Source organism: Halichoerus grypus, chromosome 5 (assembly GCF_964656455.1).
Source record: "Halichoerus grypus chromosome 5, mHalGry1.hap1.1, whole genome shotgun sequence".
Taxonomy (NCBI): domain Eukaryota; kingdom Metazoa; phylum Chordata; class Mammalia; order Carnivora; family Phocidae; genus Halichoerus; species Halichoerus grypus.
This window is the reverse complement of record NC_135716.1, coordinates 68720464-68745093: the sequence shown is the minus strand read 5'-3', so window position 1 is coordinate 68745093 and position 24630 is coordinate 68720464. Positions and strand designations below refer to the sequence as shown.

Below are 24630 nucleotides of genomic sequence, written 5' to 3'. Positions count from 1 at the left end.
GCGCCATAGCCTCTTACCGCCTCCAGCGCAGAGTTGCTGAACTGCAAACTACACAATAAGATGGGAACAATGACCATTCAACAAAAGGGAAAAACACAGGTGATGCATTTTACTGAACACTGTCCCATTGCCTTCAAGAAAATTGCACTCTACTTCTCACTGGTAATATAGTGAGAATAATTTAAATGGAAATGTGCTATCCATGGTAGTCAATTGTCACTGAAGGGCTACCAGAATGATCCTAAAAGGATTTTGGCCAAAAACGGCAGCTACCTGATCTAGGTTTCCACTTTAAGATGTTAATGCCCAATCCATGATCCATGGAAGGAATCTTGACGTACAAGTGTTTGTCAACTGAATGGTCATTAGCCCTGGATTTCCTTACCCAGCACGGTCAGTATTGGCAAACGATCACCTTGAAATTACTTTTTTATTTGAAAGTTGTAACCAGACACAATATTAACATTTCTACAAATAAAGATAGTTAGCAAGTAATGCACTGGATTTCAAACACAAGATGTCACACACTCTGAGATTCCATGCTGCTGGGGACCCAGTGATCAATGCCCAGGCCCTGCTTTTCTTCTTAAAAAAGGAGAACTTAAAACAGGCAGGGCTGAAATCAAGAAGTCTAGGGAAACAGAATTGAAATGAAGACATGATTGGCAAAAAGGAGAAGGACATGAGACCATCAGTAACTTTGAGATAGAGTGGGCTACAGCGAGGGTATGGACTTTGAGGACAATGATTTTTATTCAAATCCCAGCCCTGCCATCATTAAATATGGGACCGTGGGCAAATTTCATTTCTCTACTCCTTACTTTACTCATATATAAGTGGGCACAAGCATACCTATCTTGCAGAATTTAATAAAGATCAGAAGTATTACATACAAAAATGCTCAGTGCATTGATTACAAATGGGAGGCATTTCATACATGATAGCTGTTATAGGATTATTTTGGTAATACATATGTCAAAATTGGCTTTCCAAGTTGTTTTTTAGAAACTAGAAAATATTTTCCTATGAAAACAATGTAATTAATTAAATTGACTAATAATAATTCTCATTGAGCACTTCCCATTTACTTATTAAGTCTGAACAACCAGGAAACAAATACCATTTCCATAGGTACTTTGCAGATAATGAAAGCAAAACACATACAAGTGTTGCTCAATGTCACAGAGCTAGTAAGGAATGGACCAAAATATCAAAATGAGGCAATGCGGCTATGGAGTCCTATGCTCTAAGCTGCTCATTATATTGCCTCACTGGTGATTATTAAGTGTTTTTCACCAACCCCTCAGAAACCTATTTATTTTTAACATACTTGAACTACAATATGTTAACAGATTTATTGAGCTATAACTCACATACCAAAATTCACTCAACTTTTACCATACGGTGGTTTTTAATATACTCACAGAGTTGTGCAACCATCGACTTTTAGAATGTTTTCATCATACCAAAAGTAACCCCTTACCCATTAGCAGTCACCCCTCTCACCCCATCTCCTCGGTCCCTGGCAATCACCAATCTACTTTCTGTCTCCATGTATTTGCCTAATCTGGACAGTTCATGTAAACAGAGGGTTTTTTTTTTTCTTCCTAAAGATGTATTTATTTATTTTAGAGAGAAATAGAGAAAATGTGTGTGAGTTCGGGGAGGGGCACAGGGAGAGAATCTTCAAGCATAGAGCCCAACTCGGGGCTTGATCTCACGACCCACGAGATTTGACTTGAGCCAAAACCAAGAGTCAGACACTTAACTGACTGAGCTACCCAGGTGCCCTGGACAGTTCATATAAATAGAATCAACTAATGGTGGTCTTTTGTGATTGGTTTCTTTCACTTAGTGTAATATTTTTAAGATTCATCTATGTTGTACCATGCCTCAGTACTTCATTTCTTTTTATTGCCATTGTGAAGATATACCACATTTTGTTTACTCATTCATTCATCATTTAGATGGGCATTTAGGTTGCTTCCACTTCTTTGGTGTTATTAATAATGCTATTATCAACATTCATGTACATATTTTTGGATGAATGTGATGTTTTTAGTTCTCTTGGGTATATACCTAGGAGTGGAATTGCTGGGCCATAACTCTGTTTAACTTTTTGAGGAACTGCCAAATTGTTTTCCAAAGTGATGCATCCCTGGACATTCCCACTAGCAATATTTGAGGGCTCCAATTTCTCCATATACTTGCTAACATTTGTTAATGTTCATCTTTTTTGTTATAGTCATCCTCGTGGGTGTTAAGCAGCATCTTGTGGTTTTGACCTGCATTTTCCTAATGATGAATAACATTCAGCATCTTTTCATGTGCGTCTTGGCCATTAATAGATCTTCTTTGAATAAAGGTCTATTCAAAGGAAAACTTGCACCCTTTTTCTGAGTTTTTCAAATCTTCTCCCATTTTAAAACTGGGTTGTCTCTATATTGAGTTATCAGAATTCCATATATTGTGGATACAAGTCCTTTGTCAGATAATGACTTACTTCTCATTCTGTGGACTTTAGTTTTACTTTATTGTGTTCTTTGAAACACAAAAGTTTACGATTGATGAAATCTACTTTATATATTTTGCCTTTGTCACTGTGCTTTTGGTGTCATATCTAAAAAAAAAAAAAATTGCCTAACTCAATGTTATAAAGACTCACTTCTATGTTTTCTTCTACAAGTGTTATAGTTTTATTTCTTACATTTAGGTCTATTTCCGTTTTGAGTTCATTTTAGTGTATCATATGAGCTAACTTCATTTTTTTCGCATATGGATATCCAGTTGTCCCAGCACAGTTTGTGAAAAGACAATTCTCTTCCCATTGCATTGTCTTGGCACCCTTGTCAAAAAGCAATTGATCACAAATGTAAGAGTTTATTTCTGGACTCTCAGTTCTATTTCACTGATTTCTATGTCTACCCTCTGGCAGTTTTAAAAATCATACGTAAGAAGAAAAGAGTGACAAGGGAAAAAATGTACTCTCTCTTTTATGTTTATCCACGTGGTTATCTTTAGTAATGCTCCATTTTCCTTCATGTGGATTTATGTTACCATCTAGTGTTTTCATTTCAATCTGAACAACTGCGTTTAGTATTTATTGTAGAGCAGGTCTGCTAGTGGGAAATTCTCCCAGTTTTTATTTCTCTAGGAATGTCTTAATTTCTCCTTTATTTTTGAGATCGTTTTGCTAGATCAGAATTCTTGGTTGACAGCCTTTTTCTTTATTTAAATGTCATCCCACTGCCTCCTGGACTCCATGGTTTCTGATGAAAAATTAGCTGTTAATCATAATGAGGATCCCTTTTCCACAATGAGTCCTCTGTGTTTTCAAAAGACTCACTTTGTTTTTGCCTTTTGGCAGTTTGACTAAGAAGTGTCTAGGTATGTTTCTTAAGTTTATCCTACTTGAAGCTCACTGAGCTTCCTGGATGTGTAGAGTACTGTTTTTCATCTAATTTGCTAGGTTTTTGGCCATTATCTTTTCAGTACTCTTTCTGCCACCTCCCCTTCTTCTCTCCTTCTGAGGACTCCATAACGCATATATTGTTACACTTGCCAGTGCCCCCACACATTGTTTCCTTCATTCTCTTTTCTTTCTGTTCCTTAGTATGAATACTTTCAATCAACCTATCTTCAAGTTTACTGATGATTTCCTCTATCAGATCAAATCTGCTGTGGAGCCTCTCTGGTGATTTTACACTGAAGGTGTTATATGCTGTGGCTCTAGATTTTCCATTTGGTTCTGTTCTATGTTTCTATTTCTTTATTATTATCCTCTATTAAGTGAGCTATATCCTTTTTTTATATTTTATTTATTTATTTGAGATAATAAATAATAGCAGGGAGTCTGCTTCTCCCTCTGCCTCTCCCCCACCCATGCTCTCTCTCTCTCATCACTCACTCTCTTTCTCAAATATGTGTGATATGTAATTTTCATTGAGACTATTATTATTGTGTGATCTGCTCTTCCCCAGCATTTGTTGTTGCTGATTTTTGTTGTTGCCACTACTTGTTTGTTTAGTGACTTTTCTTGGTTAATTCTGTGAAGTCTCTTACTCTATTGTCATGCATGACCACTAAAGCTTCTTCTTGGTTAGCTTAATAGTCAGCTAATGCATGGTCAGAGATATCCTTAATTGCTTGAACTAGTAACTCTTCCCTCTTTTTGTTGAGAGGCTCTGTGTGAGTTTTGGAGCATGCCTGCAATGCTCAGGCAGTTTAAAACTATGCTCTAGCCATCATTTCTTGCCTGTGATGAGCCTCAGAGTCAGCCAAAGGCGAAGCACTGGGGCCCCTTTGGGCATTTCCTGGGCATGCACCCCACAGCACACATACATTGGAATAGACATCCCCAGGAATATGTCAGCTTTTCAAAGCCCCTTATGGGCATCCTGTTCATCAGATTTTCTTTATTAAGCCCTTTTCTTGCTGTGGGCAGGTTCTCATTTGCCCCAATATTTAAAAAATTGCCACTAATCCTTTTGACTAACATCCTGGGACAAAGCTATACTTATGAGTGAGGTCAAATAACAACACTGTCCTGAGAATGGGGCTTTCTGAACAGCACAAGTTGGTCAAACAGTGACAGTGCTCTGGATATGAAACTTTGTAAAAAGCCCCATACCTAACCTGCTTACACTGATGTCCACAAGACTGTGGTCTTCATGGTCTTCACACCTAGTGTTGTGAGACTGCTAATTTTCAAGGCTCTCTGGAGCTGGGGAGGAATGGATGAGAGCAAGTCAAGTTACTATCCCACAAATCCTTCTGTTCTTACTGAGGCTTAGCAGATTTTCTTGAATAAATGTTCCTCAAATTGCTGCAACTCTTTGGTTAATGTACAGAGCTCTGCAAATGTTGATTTTGACAATTTTTCTCAGTGCTTTCCTCACTTTTATGGAGTGGCCCAGTTACAAAGATGTTCCCTCTGCCATCCTCAAATCCTGCCCCATCCCCCAATATTTTATAAGCATAATTAAATACTTGAAATTTCAACAGGAACTCTGGACACTCTAAATATCTTTCCCTATTATACAGCAAAAATTTCTAGAAAAGAATGCCCTTGAGGAAGAAGAATGCCCTTGAGGAAGAAGAAAAAGAGAGGATCTTTTCTTTTTTTTTTTTTTAAAGATTTTTTATTTATTTGATAGAGAGAGACACAGCGAGAGAGGGAACACAAGCAGGGGGGAGTGGGAGAGGGAGAAGCAGGCTTCCCACTGAGCAGGGAGCCCGATGCGGGGCTCGATCCCAGGATCCTGGGATCATGATCTGAGCCTAAGGCAGATGCTTAACGACTGAGCCAACCAGGCGCTCCGAGGATCTTTTCTTCTCTAGGCATCCCTCCCAGTGCAGTAGCAATACAAGAGAATTTCCCCCACATTCAGGGAAGGCCAACAAGGATGTTGTGCCAACTGCTTATAAGTAAGAAATGTTAGTGGTATGATTTTTATATCCCTGGGACTTCTGACACATCTATGAAACAACTAGAGAAAAGAGACTTTATAGAAACTTCTACCAACAAACCTCATTTATGAGCACCTACCATATATCAGATACTGTACTAGTTGTGAATATGACAAACATGGCCCAGCTATCTTAGAGCATATGACCTCAGGGGGCTACACTGAACTAAAGAGGTGATCAGAATACAGTATAAATGCTTAAAAAGAATGTATAAGGTGCTTTTGGATACATGCTAACTTATTCTCTCAAAAGAAATGACCACTTCTCTAACATCTGAAGGATAAACAGGAATTGGCTGTGAAGGAGATAGAAGGAGAAAAGGAAGTGGTAAAGGGAGGTGAGACTATCACACGGGATGGTCTGGTGGGAGGAAGAATTTTGGCTAAATTAAAAACAGTACAGGGCAGGGCAGTGGCAAGAAATATGGACACAGTAATAAACCTGGAATTTTGGGTAAAGCTGAATCTCTAACCAAAATTATAAAGTTGGAAAGGAGTATTAGCCATGGGATTACATGGTGAATTAACCTTCACAATGAATGTTAATGTCTGTTGGAGATAGAACAGAATGAGTGAAAAATCCATTTGGAGAGCAAAGCTTTGGTTTTAACAAGAAGACTTTAACAAGAAACTTTAACAGCAGTTGAACCAGAGTGGAAAGGTTTTTTTTTAGAAAATGAATGACAAGAAAGGGAAAACAGAGAGCAGAGAACAGTGTTTGGATCTGAGTGCATATCCCCAGTTAGCAAGGACACTGAACACTGGAGGTCACTCTCCAAACATCCATTGTACCTCTTCCTCCTTCCTAACAGAACCCTGATTTAGTTCATGTGTTTACTTCCCCTGAGGTATTCCACTGGACTTAGAGAAATCTGACCTTTTCCTGGCTTCAGGAGTTGATCTATTGGTTTAAAGATAATCTCATAGCCCCTTGCCAGTAATTCTTCCAGAATGGAAATGTGACTTAACTGGCTCAATCAGACTGAAGGAAAAGATTTTTGTTCCCTGGGTGATGGAGAGGTACATTCTTTCTCCTACTGGAAACCTGCTGCCCCAGCCTGTGGCTAGCTACTTGGTTTCTCAGACTCCTTTGTAATCGTGAATGCCCATGTGACATGGTTATGATCACCAGGACAAGGTCTCCTAGGAGGTTTCTGGAAGGCTATTTGGGCCTGGTGTGGTGGCTCGACAATGTTATGAAGCTCTCAAATACTTTCTAACCTTCCATTCCAGGAGCTGCTGGCAGCCGTCTTGACTTAAGCAAGTGCAAGGACAGAGCTGACCAGGGAGGAAGTGCAGAAACAAGAAAACCTTCCACCCGGGTGCACAACCCCTGAAGTCCGCCCTACTGCTAGGCTGGGCTTCCTTCACCCACGTCAAATTCCTTGTTGCTTAAGCCAGGTTCCAGTTGCATTTCTGTTACTTGAACTTGAAAGCATCCTAAAAGCCACAGTAGGGAAATAAACTCACAAACAGACCAGGAGAAGAAGATTAGATGGTAGAAAGAGAATCAGAAGAGCTCAGTGTGATACAATCTGATGTAGGATGAAATTTTACAATGGAAAGAACTGCTGACATGTCAGTGCTCACTGTAGGAGATTTATCCAGGAAGATGTTTTTCCTGTACTATTTCTGCTTTGGATATAGAACCTCTTTAAATCAATCTGTGTTCATGGTCACCACACCATGGTTTTCTGACTTATAAAATATTCAAGTCTAACTGATGGCAGCCTACTTTACAATTGGATTATGATGATTATAGTGTGCTTTTACAATGAAATACAAAATTAAGTATGGTCGAGAAAGACTTATTCAATGTAGGTAAATTGACACTACATTGAAACTTTCTTTCCCCAAGTAGAAAAAAATTCTTCAATGAAGTCTTATACATCTTATATTCTATTCAAGATGTTCTTTAGCAAAACAAATTTTTTTTTGAAAAATGTAAAACACTTAAAAGTAGAGAGAACAGTGTTAACTTCCATATATCTGTCACCCAGATCCCCAAATTATCAATATTTTGTAACTCTGCTCTTCCTTTCCCATCTCTCTCAGATAAGTGAATGTAGTAGCTACATTGCCAGTGGTAAGAATGGGCCTCTTAATTCTGCACCTACTTATTGTACTTCACCCTACCCGCATGAGCGGGGCAGGTGTTCGCTAGACTAGGATTGCTGCCCGCAATCTAGACCAGCACAATGGTCAAACCTCATGTCCTTTCCAAAAGTGGAAACATATTGAGCATAAATGAGGAGAAGGAGGAACAGTAGCTGGGAGTAAGGGAATGAACAAATGGGCTTTGTAATGGAGGGAAATCCAATATTATATCAACACCTCAAAAGAGGCTCAGGGCAAGAGATGATACTCTCAATTATACCAGATGCATGAAAAGGTAAAGCCATATATTTCTAGGACCACTCATACTTTTGGAACCTGCTGAGAGCTGATGGAGGCCTGCCAACTCGAGTGGCCTTGCCCTGGGAGCTATTTTCAAATGGTACAATGATGGGCTGGACTCATTATTAGTGACTGAATGGAACGCTAGTAACATGCCAATAGCTATTAACTGTTCTGATCCTTTGTTGTGGGCACCTCCAATTCATAGCCAATCAGAAGCATAGGGGACAACCTGAACTTGCAATTGGTGTCTGAAATGGGGTGGGGGCAGTCTTGTGAGACTAGCCCCTTAACCCGTGCAACCTGACGCCACCTCTAGGTAGACAGTGTCAGAACGGAGTTAAATTTGTAGGACACCCAGCCTGTGTCCTCTGAGAACTGGAGAACCGCTTGGTGGTATTGGAAAACACACATCGGAGATGTAAAATCAGCTGTCTGAACATGAGAATGTGTTTTCTTATATACGAACAATGTCTAGATGGCAGTTAGATTCTCAAGCTGGATCACTGAGGCCCATCTAACCTATAAGGTGGATGACATTTACATTTTTATTAAAACTACGAGTTAATTTACCTCCCACTTTATTAATACATCTAAGAAGAAGAAAGAGCTTGCCAAAGCAATCATAAACTTCCGACCAGTCTCTACCAAAATTACAAAGTAGACATTCTTACCATTTGGATTTAATTTACCAAAATAAAAACTTCTAATTTTTCTCTTGTGTTTTTTTTGTTTTGTTTGTTTGTTTTGCCATTAAGTTGTTAGAATCACTCAGTTTCTTTATCCTACAAATCTGCCACAACATGTTCTAAAAATATTTGCCTTTTTTTTTTTTTCTATCCACTCAGAAGTAGTGGTTCTCAAAATGTGGTCCAGGGATACCTAGCGGATTCCTAGACCCTTTGAGGGGTTCTGCAAGATCAAAACTATTTTCTTAATAATATAAGGATGTTATTTGCCCTTTTCATACTTAATCTTTCATGGTGTACAATGGAATTTTCCAGACGCTACTTGACATATGACACTATCACCACTCTAATGGATGTATATGTGAAGTAGATATGAGAACATTCTTATCCTGTATTAAGCCAGACATCAAAGAGATTTGTAAAAATATAAAACCATTCCACTTTTCTTACTACATTTTTTGTTTTGAAAATAAAGTTATTTTTTAACTTATAAGATTTACTTACTTATTTTGAGAGAGAGAGAGAGAGAAAGAGAGAGAACAAGCAGGGGGAGGGGCAGAGGGAGAGAGAGAATCTCCAGCAGACTCCCCGCTGAGCACAGAACCCAACGTGGGGCTCAATCTCATGACCCTGAGATCACAACCCGAGCCGAAACCAGGAGTTGGATGCCTAACCAACTGAGCCACCCAGGCGCCCCTAAAGTTATTTTTTAAGTTATTTATATTAACATGCAATGAGGTTTTTGTTATTTTTAAAGAATTCATAAATATTACTTTTATTTTTAATTTCTAATAATCATATTGATAGACATAGCCCCCCCAAACACACAGACTCCTTGGGGTGCTCCCTATTTTTTAGAGTGTAAAGGGGACCTAAAGTCAAAATGTTTGAGAACTGCTCTTCAAGAAAACTTCCTTTCTTCACCATCTAAACTGAACTTTTGGCTAATGGGTTGAAAAGATTCTTTTTGCAATCTTTTTGCAAATGTCGCTGGATGTAAAATCTATCTCCTCCCTGACATTCCTCTCTGTGGTAAGCATTATCTGATTTTGAGTAGGAAAAAGACAACGATTAGTGAGGATGAAGTCTAAGTTAGCACTCACCTTCACTAATTCTGTGTAGCCTGTTTCTCTTGGGGTCCACCACGGCTGCGCTTTCAGTCCATGCACGTTGTATAGAGAGCGCTGCCATACAGATGCAAAATGGCCCCTCTTGTGCCCAAGCTCGTACCACTTATATGCCTGAAAGAACAGAAAGCTTGAACTACGTACACGTGAAGCATTTCTATTAATTAAAAAATAGAGAATCACTTTTGTAACATTTAAATAAAGAGTTTGCTAGTCAGGTGCCCAAATTTGTTAGACTGGTGAAAATGCCATTATTTGACTGGGTTTCTGATAATGACATATTATTCTTACAAATGCATGTCTGCATTTTATTTTCCCTCTGAGGCTTTATGCTCTCCTAATGCGGACTCGTGCTGCACTCATTTTGGTCTTCCTCGGAGCGCCCAGCACAGAGTCAAGGACTTCTTTGTCAAGTGGATAAATAATCTAAGAAACTATAATGGATTTTATCTTTTAGCTTTCATTTCTCAAGTTCTACTCTTATGTTTCCTTTAAAAGGAAAGGATTTTAATAATTTCTTCAAAGATATTTGATTTACTGAATAGGATTGTGAAAAGGAAAAGTGACTTCTTTTCACACATATCTTCTTCCCATGTCTGCATTTCAGAAGTCGGCCCCAAGGTAACAGAGTATAAATCCTCCATTAAATTAAATAGACAGAAAGGAAATATCATTCTGATCTGGCAATAAATATAGCAAGAGCCCATATTAGACTTTTTAAAGGGGAATTTTGGTTCCTTTTCATTTTTGTTTTTTTCTGCCACAAGGGATAACATTTGTGGCTTTAGGCTAGTTGTAACACGATACGATTTGCCTCCAAGACTAGCCTTTTCAGGGACAGCTGGCTGCAGAGTATGCTGCTCCATATGTCTCCTTCCAGTGACACCCTCACCATATGCTCCCCAGGGGCCCTCCCCACAAGGTTCTTGCACCGCACACACTCACTCCATTGTCTTCAGGTTGGATGACGCTCCAGTGCTGTACTTAATAGTATCGCCCTCATGCCTCTAAGTCTGAGCTAATGATGACTTTTTGAAGAGTGATTTCAAATACACACTGTGATCAATTAAACACAGGCATTTAATATCAGGTGGACTAAGAAGATATTCAAAAGAATATCTTCATAAAACTCCAGATATACTTTATTTTTATTATTATTAATTTTAAAGATTTATTTATTTCAGAGAGAGAGAGAGAGAGTGAGCATGGGGGGGGAGGGGGAGAGGGAGAGGGAGACAATCTCAAGCAGACTCCCTGCTGAGCATGGAGCCTGATACAGGGCTCCATCTCACAACCCCAAAATCATGACCTGAGTTGAAACCAAGAGTCGGACGCCCAAATGACTGAGCCATCCAGGCACCCCCCAGATATACATTAAATGTAAAAAATATTACCTTTTAAAAGTCTTAAAATTCTTAAGTCAAAATTTCCTTCATTAGAAAAGTCAAGTGTGATAACAATACCACTTCGTATTTCCAGTAACACTTTTCAGTTTACTACTCACTTTTCCATGTGCAATCACATTTGATCTAATAACCTCAAATATGTCCATTTTTACAAATGTTGAAACTGAGGTTTAAAAAGGCTAAATTATCTTGAACTATAACCCAGGGCTCTGGCAACTTATTCCACTCTCCTCCTATCTTTGTGTCATTAAAAAAGAAAAAAACTATCAAAAGTGATATTCTTATTTATCTTTCTCAATAATATCTCAAATCAAGAATGTATCTACTAATCATTCTTCTATGTTTTCCTTGAAATACATGTAAGTTGTAGCCATAAAGGAGTTTCTTAAAAAGCCAGAAACTTAAAATGGCTAATCATTGTCTGAATTTAAAAAAATAATAGTAACATTTTACTTCTGAAATTTATTTGACTTTTTAAGTTATTTCTGTCCAATTTAAATTTAGGATTTTATTTCCTATAGGAAATAAACAACAATATTAATTATCACAGGTGATTTTTTGGAATGCTTATTTTGAGTCAGCAGCAATTCATTTTATGGACAAAGCACACTGTCAAAGTGAGGGAAAAAAAATACTATAGGAAAACCAAACCAGCAAAGCTCACAGCTCTAGTTCAGGAGTCAGAAGTCAGAATGTAGCCCTGGACCTAATATTCACCATGCTGGATGCCTGGGCAAGTCACTTTGCTTACAGTGGCATGTTTAAACTATCTACAAAGTCTTTTCTCACACTCAAAGTCAGTCCAGGAGGACCCTTCATTTTGTAGGCCCCTGCTATTCAACTTTTAAAGACACAAAACCATGACAATGATATGCTGGGAATTTTAAGAAATTATCTTCAATTATACAGAGGACCCAATAAAATCAGTCAGATTGCTTTCTTACAATACAAATTGCTAGAACATCAATGATCAAGTTAGAATCTTCTGAAAATTCTCTCTTTACTATTTCCCTTTTATGCCTCGAATCAAGGATATGAAAATAAACAGATCACCTGGGGATCCCTTCTTACATGTGTTTTATATCAATGTCTTCTATGCTTCAAATTACCGCCAGGTGTGCGTTACACACACACACACACACACAATACACACACACTCACTACACAGAAATAATATGTCCACAGAACTATCTCCACTCAGAAGAGCCCAGGCCCCGTGTGTCAGGTGTGGTCCCAGCTGGAGCCTGTCCCGCCTGGAGTGCACAAGACACGCTTGTGACAACGGCTGGCTGCCGCTGGACTGTGGAGACCGTGAGTGCCATCCCTTGGACATACGGCTTTATGTATATTTTGCACTGTAGGGTTTTTGAACACACGATGGCCTGGAAGAAAGTAAGACTCAAGCAAGAAACAACAGCTGGGCTCGTCCAGCCATGCCTGAGGGTGGACGGTGACAAAGGGCTACACTGAGCGAGCAGGCGGGAAGGTGGGATGGGAGCCAGAGGCTGAGGAAGCCGACTCCCCCGAACCTGGTCCTGACCTCACTGGAGAGAAGGGGGCAATATCATCAAATGAGAGACGGAGCCCAGGAAGAACAACGGTTTAGGGGAAGACAAGGGAGCTGTCCTCTCGTGTGGGGACACTAAGCAGGCAGCAGACACGGGAATCTGGACTCGGGGTAGGAGACGAGCTGTGGGTTTACAGGTTCTAGAAATCCCAGGAGCAGCTGCAGCTGAACCGCTGCAAGACCATCATGGTGTGTCTCCCTCCCTCTTCCTGTCCATTTGAAACAAACCTGTTAGGAAAATCTTCTGCAAAAACAATCTCATTGTCAGCCTCTGCAGCACAGAGGCTGTGGGTTTGCTTCTCTTTCGGTGCCTGAGCAGAGCCCCATGCATCGGAACACGGAAGATGGCTGCTTCCCGCTTTGCAAACTCAGAGCATGACTGTCCGTTCACAGACCAATACCCGAGATTGAGAATATCCGGACAAGGGGCTCCTATAAGCTTATTTTTGTTCTCCTGTAAGGATGAAGCCTTGTGAATTTTTTAAATTCAAGAACTATGATGTCCTTTGCATATTAATGATAATTAAGCTGATAGAACAGTCCCCTAGGTTCAAATCCCAAGCCCCTAACAAATGTTTAGTAGTGGATTCTTTGCCCTTGAAGTAAGGGCTGTTTTCATCTAAGATGTGAGAATAAATCGCAGACTTCTTTTATCTCTCTTTGCCCTGGACCCTAAGATGTTCAAAGATAAATTAATTAGTGACAATTACATTTACAGCAATCAGACATGAACATTTATGCACTGTGAGATACCACAGCAAAATCTTTCTTATCCTTGTCACTCAAAGGAGGTACCAGGCATTTATATCTAAAACAATGAAGGAACACAAAAATGAGAACGAATCAGCAAGTTATTTTCCCTTCTTCACTTCTAATACTTCATTTTATTCCAGTTGACTGACTGATAGGTTAGAGGGGAAAGGGACAGATGCACAGTAATGTATAAAGAAAACAGTGTCAATCATCCAAATCTCTCTTACCCCAAATTGGTTCATGTGTCTCGCTGGCAATTACCCCATCACAAACCCCCCTGCTCTTATGAACCCTCACTTGTCCAGATGGTTCCATGTTCTTATTAATTTTAGAAACCTGAAGCTGTGTTGTCTTGCTGCCTGCACTTTACAACATATATGGAAGGCAATGGTTACAAAGATTCAGTGTCTCACTTCACCCCTTTATCCAGGTCTGTAAGGAGAGCCCAGCCTAGAGCCCTGTGATGATGTAAGAGAAAAGGTAGGGTTCACTCCCCACCAACAGTGATGGTGATCATGACAATTTGGGAACTTCAGTACACGGATGTCATGATTAATAATAATCTAATGTTATGTTTAAAGAAGCTGACATGGTATTCAGAAAAAAAAAAAAAAAAGCAATAATCACAAAGAAAACACGTAACTTGTTTTAGCTAGTACATTTTCCGTGTCAGTACCCGTCATTACTAGAGCTACAGGTATTCATCTGAAACTTGGTATTAAATACCAGAAGGTAATTTACATAATTAACCACTGGGTTCAGTGCGTGCTTAGGACTCAGCTGAACAAAGAGTTCATTCTAAAATAACTACTTTTTAAATTCCAAAAATAAAATAAAAACAAATCTAGGCATACTGTTAAAATATTTTTAAAATATTTAAGCAACTTCAGAGATATCTTTTCATTTCATAATTTTAAAAATATTTTTTCAGGGCAATGCTTATCTCTTTATGCGCCCAGACCCACACGTGTGCACGCACACACTCACACACATACATATACACGTACTAAGGGAGAGGCTGCTCTTATGATTACTCAGCTAGTTTCTTGAAAGAAACTATAAAGGTCAAAAATCCCAAAAACTCTTTCTAGGCTTGTAGGAGTTGTTGGGCTGTTTGAAAAAAAGTTTAAATAGTTAAACAGTTTCAATCACCACCTTCAAAGTGTATGCTCAAAATATTTTTTCAAGTATAAATTTCTCCTAGAGTTACCTGCCTCCCTCCTGCAACTCTACCCTCTGTTAAGAGAACAAAAAATTCACAAGTTCATTACCTCTTTGTTCCCAACCCGCTGCATGGCATCCCCCAGGTGGAAGTAAAACCTCCCATCATCAGTGCCGGGATCCCCAGATTCTATTCCTTCCTGTAAAAAGGACAGTGTTCATATTTGATGAAAAAAATTAAATACTAGCTTTAATTCATTGATTTACTTCATTTTTATATACCATACAAAAATCTAAGGCCCAGAAAAATTCATCTCAATTTAAAGTTTGGCAATTAGGTTACTGGTCAACATTTAGAATGCAAATGCAAAAAGAGGTGATAAAGCTAAATTTAATAATACATTTATCATTAGTTAACAATGTAATAGACCAGAAAATTAGTATGTGAATCATCTCTGCAGATCACTATCCCAGAGAATTTCTTGACTGGGTATCTAACCCATTTATTTTGCTCTCCAAATCTGGAGGCTTTTTATTCCTGAACTAAAATGTTTAGTTGTGCATAAGATGTTTGAAGTGATAGAGACCCAAGTGAAAATAATATTTCTTTCTACTCGAAACAAATGTATCTTCACCTTTTAATGAGATCTTTTACAAAACTTACAATAGGATTAAAGCCAGCTGGACTCTTTGAAAATGTAGTTGTTATTAAACAAATCCTATGCTAAAACATTTAGCTGATTTCTACCCCATCTCCCACATACAGACCGAATGTATATAAACAACAGCAACAACAAAAAAGTGAGAGAAAAAATATTAAAGCAAGAGAATGCATTTAGAAAAGCAAGAGGACAAAGGTAAAAAAAAAATATCTAAATGTCAAGAAATTCTTTCTAAAACTGCATTTTCAGGGCTCTTCATTAGAAATCCATTACCTTCACTGGGGAGAAATTTTATTTGCATAATGTTGGAAAGTACCAGCAAGGAACAGGAATAGCATCACTCAGGAGAGGAGAGCTGCGATCAGGGACTGACAGGTTAACTAACAGACCCAGCTCTCTGTTTCCCCATCTCTGAAGCAGGGAGAGCACTATTAGTCCCTTATTATGTCAAAGGAAATGTAAGGGGAACACTTTCAATCAGAGAAACCCATATGCCCAGAGGGTCCTGGCAGGGAATGTAAAGGTTTAGAGATGCCCGGTGACAGCCGAGACAGACTGGGGGGGTGGTGTGCAGGCCACCTCAAGGGGACAACATTGCTCTTCTCCTGTGCTGGGATGTGGGCCAGATGTGATCTTTCAAGAGAAATCAGAAATTTGCATGATTATACAAAACGCTCAGATTTTTAACTAAAGCAAGCAATTAAAATTGTTTTTAATAGAACTGTGCTGGCCAAATAAAATATGCAAGCTATTTGCAATCAGTGGGTTGCTATTTGAGATCTCTGATTTAAGTCATGTGAAAGAAAGAGATCATGGAAGTGTGATGTATACTGCTACTTAAAAAAAAAAAAAAGCTCTCAAGTATTCTATCATCCACCTGTCTAATATGGTAGCTGCTAGGTACACGTCACTATTTAGATTAAAATGAATTAAAATGAAAGCTAGAAACCCAGTTCCTCAATCATATTAGCCACATTTCAGGTGCCCAAAGGCACACGTGGCCAGTGGCTACCATATTGAAGCATACAAATAAAGGACATTTTCACTGTGACAGGAAGTTCTGTTGAACAGCCCTTAGCTAGACCAAGTGTGATTCTGGTGCATCTGCAAGGATTTGCAACTAGATATACAAGATAAAAAAAGACAGCATATTTTAATCTGAATATTTTGAGCTATCACATTTTTTAGGGTTTGACCTATTCAGGCAACATTTGTTACCGTAGTTCATGTGGGTTGTCATGAGTCCTGTTCAAACTAGACTGAATGTATAGTTAAACTGTAAAAGGAACATTTAATGCATTGCCTATATTTTATATTAGTAATTTTGGTCTACCTTTCCCATTTAAATAAAACTAATAACTACAGTTTTAGGAATTTCTTCAGAACGTCTTTCCCAAATAATCTCTGCTCATATGGTTGGCATTTCCACATCCAACACTCTCAATCACTGCCTATGAATGTCATGGTCAGAGGGTGTACATTTTGAAGATGAAAAGACTCAGCAGTGCATGCCAATCAATTGACAATGCATAATCAAGGGAGTCCAAATGATTCAAAGGAATCGGAAGATGAAAAAAGAGGAAGGGCAGGGACAGTTACCTTTAAATAGGGAATGCTCTCAGCAATTTTGTTCTGCGCCTTCAGGATAAAGCCATAATGCACTTTAGCAAAGCCGTCGTTCGGTGTCACATTCAGAACCTAAACTCAAAGGAAACAGAAAACTATTGTAACTGATTACAAATTCTACAAATGGCTGTCAAAACAAATTTTAATTAGCTTTGCTGTGCTTGGAGCGGATTATGATGTCACAGCTTAAAACACTAGTGTTTTGTCTCATTGCAATATTAGGTTTAAATGCTCCCATTCCTCGTCAACTCAAAATGCTTGCACATCTATACATCAGTTTTTCGAGAAGGAAGAAATGAATGAAAAGGCAATGACCATGAAAGCACTGATTGAACAATGCAAATCAGCAAAGTATCTGTCAACCTTTATGACCTCAACATTTTGTTAGTGATCAGGGTAAAAAACGGTTTTAAATTTGTTGTATTTAAAGTCAACTCTGAATGGTTATCATATATTTGTTTATATGCCTACTTTACACATTACCTTAAAATAAGAGCAAATTTAGATTTGCATTTGTAATATATCATGATCCATTCATTTAACAATAATTTCTTGAACACCCAGACCATTTTAAGGACCGAGGATAAAGTGATGAGCAAATCCAATATTCTGTGATAAAACCCAAGTAAATATTTAATATAAGTCAAATCACTGTTTATTATCATATGCATTTATTATGATTAAAGATAAATTATGCAGAATGTCTTTAAATTAAATATTAGCAGTAGGAAATCAAAACAACAACATTCAACTTGTGAAGCTGCACAGACAAACTAATGCATGGAAAAAAGTGAAAGATGAAGAAGATTTGAGTGAATATAAAGATGGATATCCTGAATATCCTGTGGCTTCTCTTCATCCTTCAGCCTGAGTGGGACAGGGGAGTTGCACCCACCATGGGCTCCTTACACAGGACCAAGTGTTCAGGAGAGGGGACCCCCTCCCCTTGAAGAGCCCACAGTGCACACTCCTGATACTTTAGAATTTTTCAGTTTTTATGTGGTCCTGTACCTCATCCATTCACAAATCCAGTCAACGTTACCTTCCAAATATATTCAGAATCATGCGCCTGCCACCATATTCACCACTGCCATTCTGGTTCCCATCTCGTTACCTCTCCCCTATGTTCTCACACAAGCCTCTTAACTGTGGACCTTTTGCACCCCCAGTCCTGCTATCCTGTAGCCCATTCTCCACAGTGGACCCTGAATGAGCTCACTAAATCCTCAGTCAGACCCCATCTCTCCCCTGTTCAGAACCCAGATGGGTTCCATTTCAATCAGAGTAAAAGACCAAGTTCTAGGGACAGTCTTTTGGGCCTCCTTTGAGCTGGGCCTCTCTACCTCTCTGGCCTCCTCTTCTAAGCCCGCCCTGAGGTGCCCTGGACTCCTTGCTGCTGCACAGCAAGTCAAAGGCACCCCTGCCTCAGGACCTTTGCATGTGCATACTCCTTTGCCTCAAACACTCTTCTCCCAGATATCCAAATGGCTCACTCCTTCACCTTCATGAAGTCTTCACTCAGAGGTCACCATCTTGGTGAAGCCAACCCCCAACCATTCCATATAGAACAGAACCAATCCCCTGTGCACTAGTCACCCTTTTGACTTCTTTATCCTGATTCCTTTTCTTCATAGTGCTCATCACCATTTGACTTATCATCCTTTTATTTTTCCCACTAAGATGTAAGCTGTGCAGGGATTTTGTCTATTGCACTCACTGCTGATCCCCCAGTGCTTAGTATGGTGCCCAGCACATGGCAGGTCATCAAGAAAGCTATAGTAACTGAATGGTTGAGTGCATGCTGGGCTTTCCTCCTAACCAGATTTCTGAAAGCACAGACTCTGCTTCTTCTTCACCTTCCAAGCACCTGTTAACTGAGCTCGATGCTGAGCAAAAGCACAATAAATACTTCTGGAATTGAACTGAATTGAGGCCAGTCATGTTTCTGCCAGCGAAACTATGAGGGGCCTATTGCAATGATTGCAGATACACAGATGACAATCATCCTCTCAAGTAATTAACAAATGTATTCATTTGCCAGATATTTTAGAATACACAGAGCTCTTCTAGGGTCTGGACATAGACACATAAATGAAATATACTCTCTTTTCTCAAGGGATGTCTCAGTCAAGGGAGGAAGACAGATTCACAAGCACACAGTGGTCATACAATATGGTTAAGTGTAGGCATGGCAATAGGCACAAGGCATGCAGGGGGTAAAGAGGAGGAGCACCCAGCTCACTCTAGGGTTGGTGTGGCAAAAGCAAGGTCTGAGAGGCGTTTAGGGATAAACAGGAGTTCACCAAGCAAAGGGAAGATGGGGGACCCTGGGGGAGGAGGCATTCAAGGCACAGGAGAAAGTGAGTAAAAAAGAATAATGGACCAGGAACAGCAAAAGGGAATGAGACCAGAAAAAGGGGCCAGGAGGCAAATCACAAAAGGTCCTGTGCTTATCACAGTTTACACATAGATGCACAATGAATGTGTGGCTTGTATTATCTAGTGGTAATCAACAAAGCCTCCTGACATGACAAGTGACTTTATAAAATTTCTAAGAAAATCAAATTGAGATTAATATTATTATACAGATTCTGTCTCTTTATACACACACACAGCAGAGACAATGACAAAAAACTGGTATAGCTGACATTTCTGCTTTCGGCACAAATTCTTTGCATGACACAGCACCAGCAAAAAACCAAAAATCATATAATCACAAATAGTATTGCATATAAATATTATCAAAATATCAATTTTTTTTTTTTACCGCATGATCCAGTAATTTCACTACTGGGTACTACCAGGGTATTTAACCCAAAGTAAATGAAAACATTAATTCAAACAGATATATGCCCCCCTATGTTTACTGCAGCCTTACTTACAGTAGCCAAACTATGGAAGCAGCCCAAGTGTCCACTGATGATGAGGCATGCATGAAGAAGATATGCCATATATACACAATGGAACACTACTCAGCCATAAAAAAGAATAAGAATGAGATCTTGTCATTTGTGACAACATGGATGGACCTAGACGGTATTATGCTAAGTGACGTTAGACAGAGAAAGACAAATACCGATTTCACTTACATGTTGAATCTGAAAAACAAAACAAACAAACAAAATAAAGCAGAAACAGCCCCCTAAATACACAAAACAGACTGGTGGCTGCCACAGGGGACAGGGCTGCAGGGATAGGCAAGATGGGCAAAGGCGAGTGGGAGGTAAGACTCCCATTATGGGATGAATAAGTCACCTGGATGAAAGGGACAGCATAGGGAATATAGTCAGTGGCATTGTAACAGTGCTGTACGGTGACAGGTGGTGGCTACACTTGGGGTGAGCACAGCGTCCTGGATCAAGTTGTCGAATCACTACGTTGTACATCTGAAACTGCTGTAACATTGTGTGTCGACTATACTTCCATAAAAAAATTTATAAAGCTATATGCACATATATGTTCACCACAGCATTGTTTATTACAACAAAATAATCAGAAATATCTTATCCAACAATAGTGGTTTACTTAGTGATGATACAGCCCTAAGATCAATGCTTGGAAGCTGCTAAAACTTACGTTCTAGAAGAATTTTTATTTACTTATAAAAATTCTTGCGATGATATGATTCATATATACTAATTTAATTGAAAAAGACAAGTGTTCTGTGTATGGAAGAGACTAGAAGGACACATACCACATGTTTATCATGGTAGTCTGTACGTGAGAATGAGGCTGCAGATGATGTCCGCCTTTTGTGCTAATCTGTTTCCCTTGTTGTCTGCATTAAGCTTCTCTTAAATTTTGTAGTCAGAAAAGAGAATTTCAAAAAGTTTAAATCAATAAATAAAAGAGAAAGTTTTTAGTGACTAGGTTTTTTTTTTTTTTGCCATTAAATGAAATTTAAAAGTATTTAAAATACTTCCTTCATCTTAAAACTTATTTTGGGGGCATGTACCTGTTATAATGTACAGCACACATTATTATATAATGTATATCCTATATTATTACATAAACATAATACATAAATACTTAAACACACATATCGCAGGTATTTGCTGGAGTATGTTTTACCGGAAGGGTAGGCAGCCGAACGTGTCTGAAGACCACTGCTGTGGGGGGGGAAGCCAGGGAGGAGTCCAAGCCGAGGGTGGCATGGTCAGATTTGTGTTTTATGTTGATGAAGGCTGGAGGACAGCAAGCCTGCACAGGATAAGTCTACCCTAGTTTAGGCAAGAGATGATGAGTGCGGGGGTTAGAAAGGGAGGGGATTTGGAAGATATTCAGAAGGGAAAATTAACAGAAATTTGTGATTTGGGATCAGGCTGAAACTCCATGAGGGCACAGCACATGTTTATTTCCTTAACTACCATTTCCCAAGCTAGGGTGTGTGGGCTTCAATAAACATGTGTGGACTAAGAGAATGGATATATGGGAGGAGTGAGTGGACGGAAAAGTCAGGAAATTGCTTGACTCTAGACCACGGGTGGCTTGGGTCACTCGTCCTGCTGCTAACGCAAAGGGGGACGCAGGACCCCCTCCAAAACTACAGGTGTCAGCAATCTGCATGAAACCACTGTAAAGCAATCTCGCTGAAACTCAGAGCCGCAAAACACACAGACAAACAAAAAACCCGGGAAGAGAACCAACAATGATTTTTACTTATTTAGAAAGATTTATTTCTTTTAGAGAGAGAGAGTGAGACAGAGAGTGAGAGAGCCCAAGGAGGGACAGAGGGAGAGGGAGAGAGAGAATCTCCAGCAGACTCCCCACTGAGTGAGATGCCTGACACGGGGCTCAATCTCAGGACCTGACATCATGACCTGAGCTGAAATCGAGAGTCAGACACTTAACCAACTGAGCCCCCCAGGCACCCCCAGTGATTTTTATAATTTATCAAAGGTAAAAATCAACATGAAGAAAAGTATAAAATTACAGTCAATTGTTTTCTGAAAATGATCTTTGAGACATTAACATATCAGGATAAACTTCAGTTAATGACAAAGAATGCCTTAGATACAGCTTATTAGAAGTGGGAAGAGGGAATAAAAGGCAAATCCCACACATATTTTCAAATAATGCTCTTTAAAAAGAAACCCACTCGATTGTATAATATGGCCCTATTTTTAGACTTTCCACATCTTGTTATGCTTATTCAGATGAGATGATGATTTCAAACATATAAATGACAACAGATAAATTTTATTTTTCAAATGAATTAAAATGTTTCACATATCTGAGATCTATTATCAGGTAAAAACAGTGAATATATTCAAGGAACATTCTGAAAGTTGAGGAAGGACAAATCCACAGTGGGTGGGAGAACCTAGTATGCTTTCAGATCCTGCCCTGATCTCAAATGTGCTTGGTATCCAGTTAACACTTGATCACGCTTTTGGAGGGAGGGAAGGAAGGAAGGAAAGCAGGAGAGAGGGAGGGGAGGCTACAATTTCATCTTTGAGGCTTTTGGAAGTGGCAGAATAATGGGTATATATGATACAGTTGGCCAATTCTTACATTCATATGATCCTGAATCGTGAGATACATGATATTTCCCTTAAACCAACTTTGCAACACAGGGCACTAAGTGTTAGGTTTTGGCCATTAGCAACTACATCGCCCCACCTGGACTTCTTTTATGACCTGGAACAGGTACTTTAGTGAATGACACACATTTTCAACACTGCAGGATCAATCTACTTAATGTAGATATTAGACATGCTATAAAAAGCAAAAGTCTTCTTTCTCTTCTCTCAGAAAAGAGAAAAATTACAAGGATGAAGAGAAACTTGTTCTGAAATTTGATGATTTTCAATTAAGACTCCACAACAATAAAAGCAGGAAAGCACCCCTCTGTGAGTGGCCCCAGTCCCTAGATGGAGTATGAATTCACTGCACTTGACAGCACTTTTAAACCAGAGGAATCATATGGGCTATCACTGAGTAGTAGCATTTTGATGTAAAATACGCCAGCTTGAAAACCACTGACCAAAACACCTAAATTAAAGCGTAACAGGTAAATGTGTTCACCTTTCTTTTATGGAGGCATTAATTTTCTCCAGCTTCGAAGTTCATCAGGTATCCTGTTTATTCTATTCCAAATGAATTTCCTCTAGATTTATAGTTACTTGTAACTTGGAGGTTATCTATTAAAAATAACCATTATAAGGTAGAAATCCTTTCAAAGGCATCCCTGCTAGAGGATCAAAGAGTTACTGCCCTCCAAAAGGTGAGTAATTTACTCCACATGCTTGAAGGGCCCCTGCTCCATAGTCTCTCTCTAGACTGGACTTTCGGTGAAAATAAGGGAAAAGGTTATGTGTTTTTACATTTATGGAAAAACTGAGTTCTATTTCCTATCATGAAGCACACACTCTTAGAAAAGGTGTTTATGGACTGATAAATACAAAGTTTTAAAACTATCACAATTATAGGGGCGCCTGGGTGGTTCAGTATATTAATTGTGGATTCTTCATTTCGGCGCAGGTCATGATCTCAGGGTCCTGAGATTGAGCCCCCACATCGGGCTCTGTGTTCAGCGGGGAGTCTGCTGTCCTTCTCCGTCCCCCTCTGCCCCTCCCTGCACATGCACGTGTGCACACAGGAGCTCTCTCTCTCTCTCTCTAAAATGAATAAAAATAAAATCTTTAAAATTTATTTTAAAAAAAACTATCACAGGGGCATCTGGGTGGCTCAGTCGTTAAGCATCTGCCTTCGGCTCAGGTCATGATCCCAGGGTCCTGGGATTGAGCCCCACGTCAGGCTCCCTGCTCAGCAGGGAGTCAGCATCTCCCTCTCCCTCTGCCTCTCCCCCTGCTTGTGTTCCCTCTCTCGCTGTCTCTCTCTGTGTCAAATAAATAAATAAAATCTTAAATAAATAAATAAAATAAAAAAACTATCACAATAATAAGTTGAAGGTTTTGATGTACCAAGTGCTAACTAAACTTTAAAATTTTCTGATTAAGGCAAAACAGGAGATGAAGACAAAATTTAGAGTATGTCAACTATATGAATACTAACTTTCTCTTTAACTTAATTTAAAGTAAAGAAAGAGAGAGGTTGGGCGTTATAAATGCAATTTACCAGTGACGTTAAAACTTCATGCTCAAAACAACTGGATGTGGTCAATAGGAGATTGCTATCTGCTTACCTCTTCATAGACCTTCTGAGCATTGTTGTTATCCCCTATCAAGAGGTACCCCACTCCAAGGTCGTTCTTTAAAGACATATCATCAGGAAATAGTTGAACTAATTTCTGCAGGGTAATCAGGGAGCCTCTCATGTGACCTGATTTGGTGGGAAGAGAAAACAACAACAACAACAACTCAACAGAAATAAAAACAGATCATGTACATCTTTGTATTGAGTCTACAAAGCACGAGAGACAAGAGAAACTATTCAATAGAGCCCAAAGAGCAGCTGAAATCTGACTCTATACACTGATGGCTTCTTAGGATTTCATCAGGCAGCTACAAAGATTACCAATAACTCCTATAAGTAGATCCTGAATATAATACTGATTATAAACATTTTAAAGACAAATTATTTTCTGAGTTCACCAACATTTATCTTATGTCAAATTCCCTCTAAAAGTTTTATCAATTCCTTGTAAAAAAATTGTTTCACTGGGTTATCTTTGGCTTATTACGATTAACTTCAAGATTATGAACAGAGAACAAATAAAAAGTCTAACAGATTTTGGGTGTAGCTCCCTGTGTGAAACTTGAAAAGGCACTGGGGTATACTGCTAACCCTGGTTCTAATTAAGTGTCCTCAC

General features: G+C 39.1%; 1 protein-coding gene across 12 annotated transcripts in view; it reads right to left on the bottom strand.

The window, feature by feature from the left end:
* Positions 1-24630, bottom strand: part of ASPH (aspartate beta-hydroxylase) — a 213776-nt gene that overhangs the window by 32696 nt on the left and 156450 nt on the right. For 11 of the 12 annotated variants that reach the window (XM_078072343.1, XM_036082466.2, XM_078072349.1 and 8 more), the window contains 4 exons: positions 24004-24140; positions 16830-16928; positions 14679-14768; positions 9658-9795 (listed from right to left, as the gene is read on the bottom strand). In XM_078072343.1, the coding sequence (XP_077928469.1) occupies positions 9658-9795; positions 14679-14768; positions 16830-16928; positions 24004-24140 (464 nt within the window). The remainder of the gene's footprint in view (positions 1-9657; positions 9796-14678; positions 14769-16829; positions 16929-24003; positions 24141-24630) is intronic. The other variant, XM_078072346.1, reaches the window with a different exon arrangement.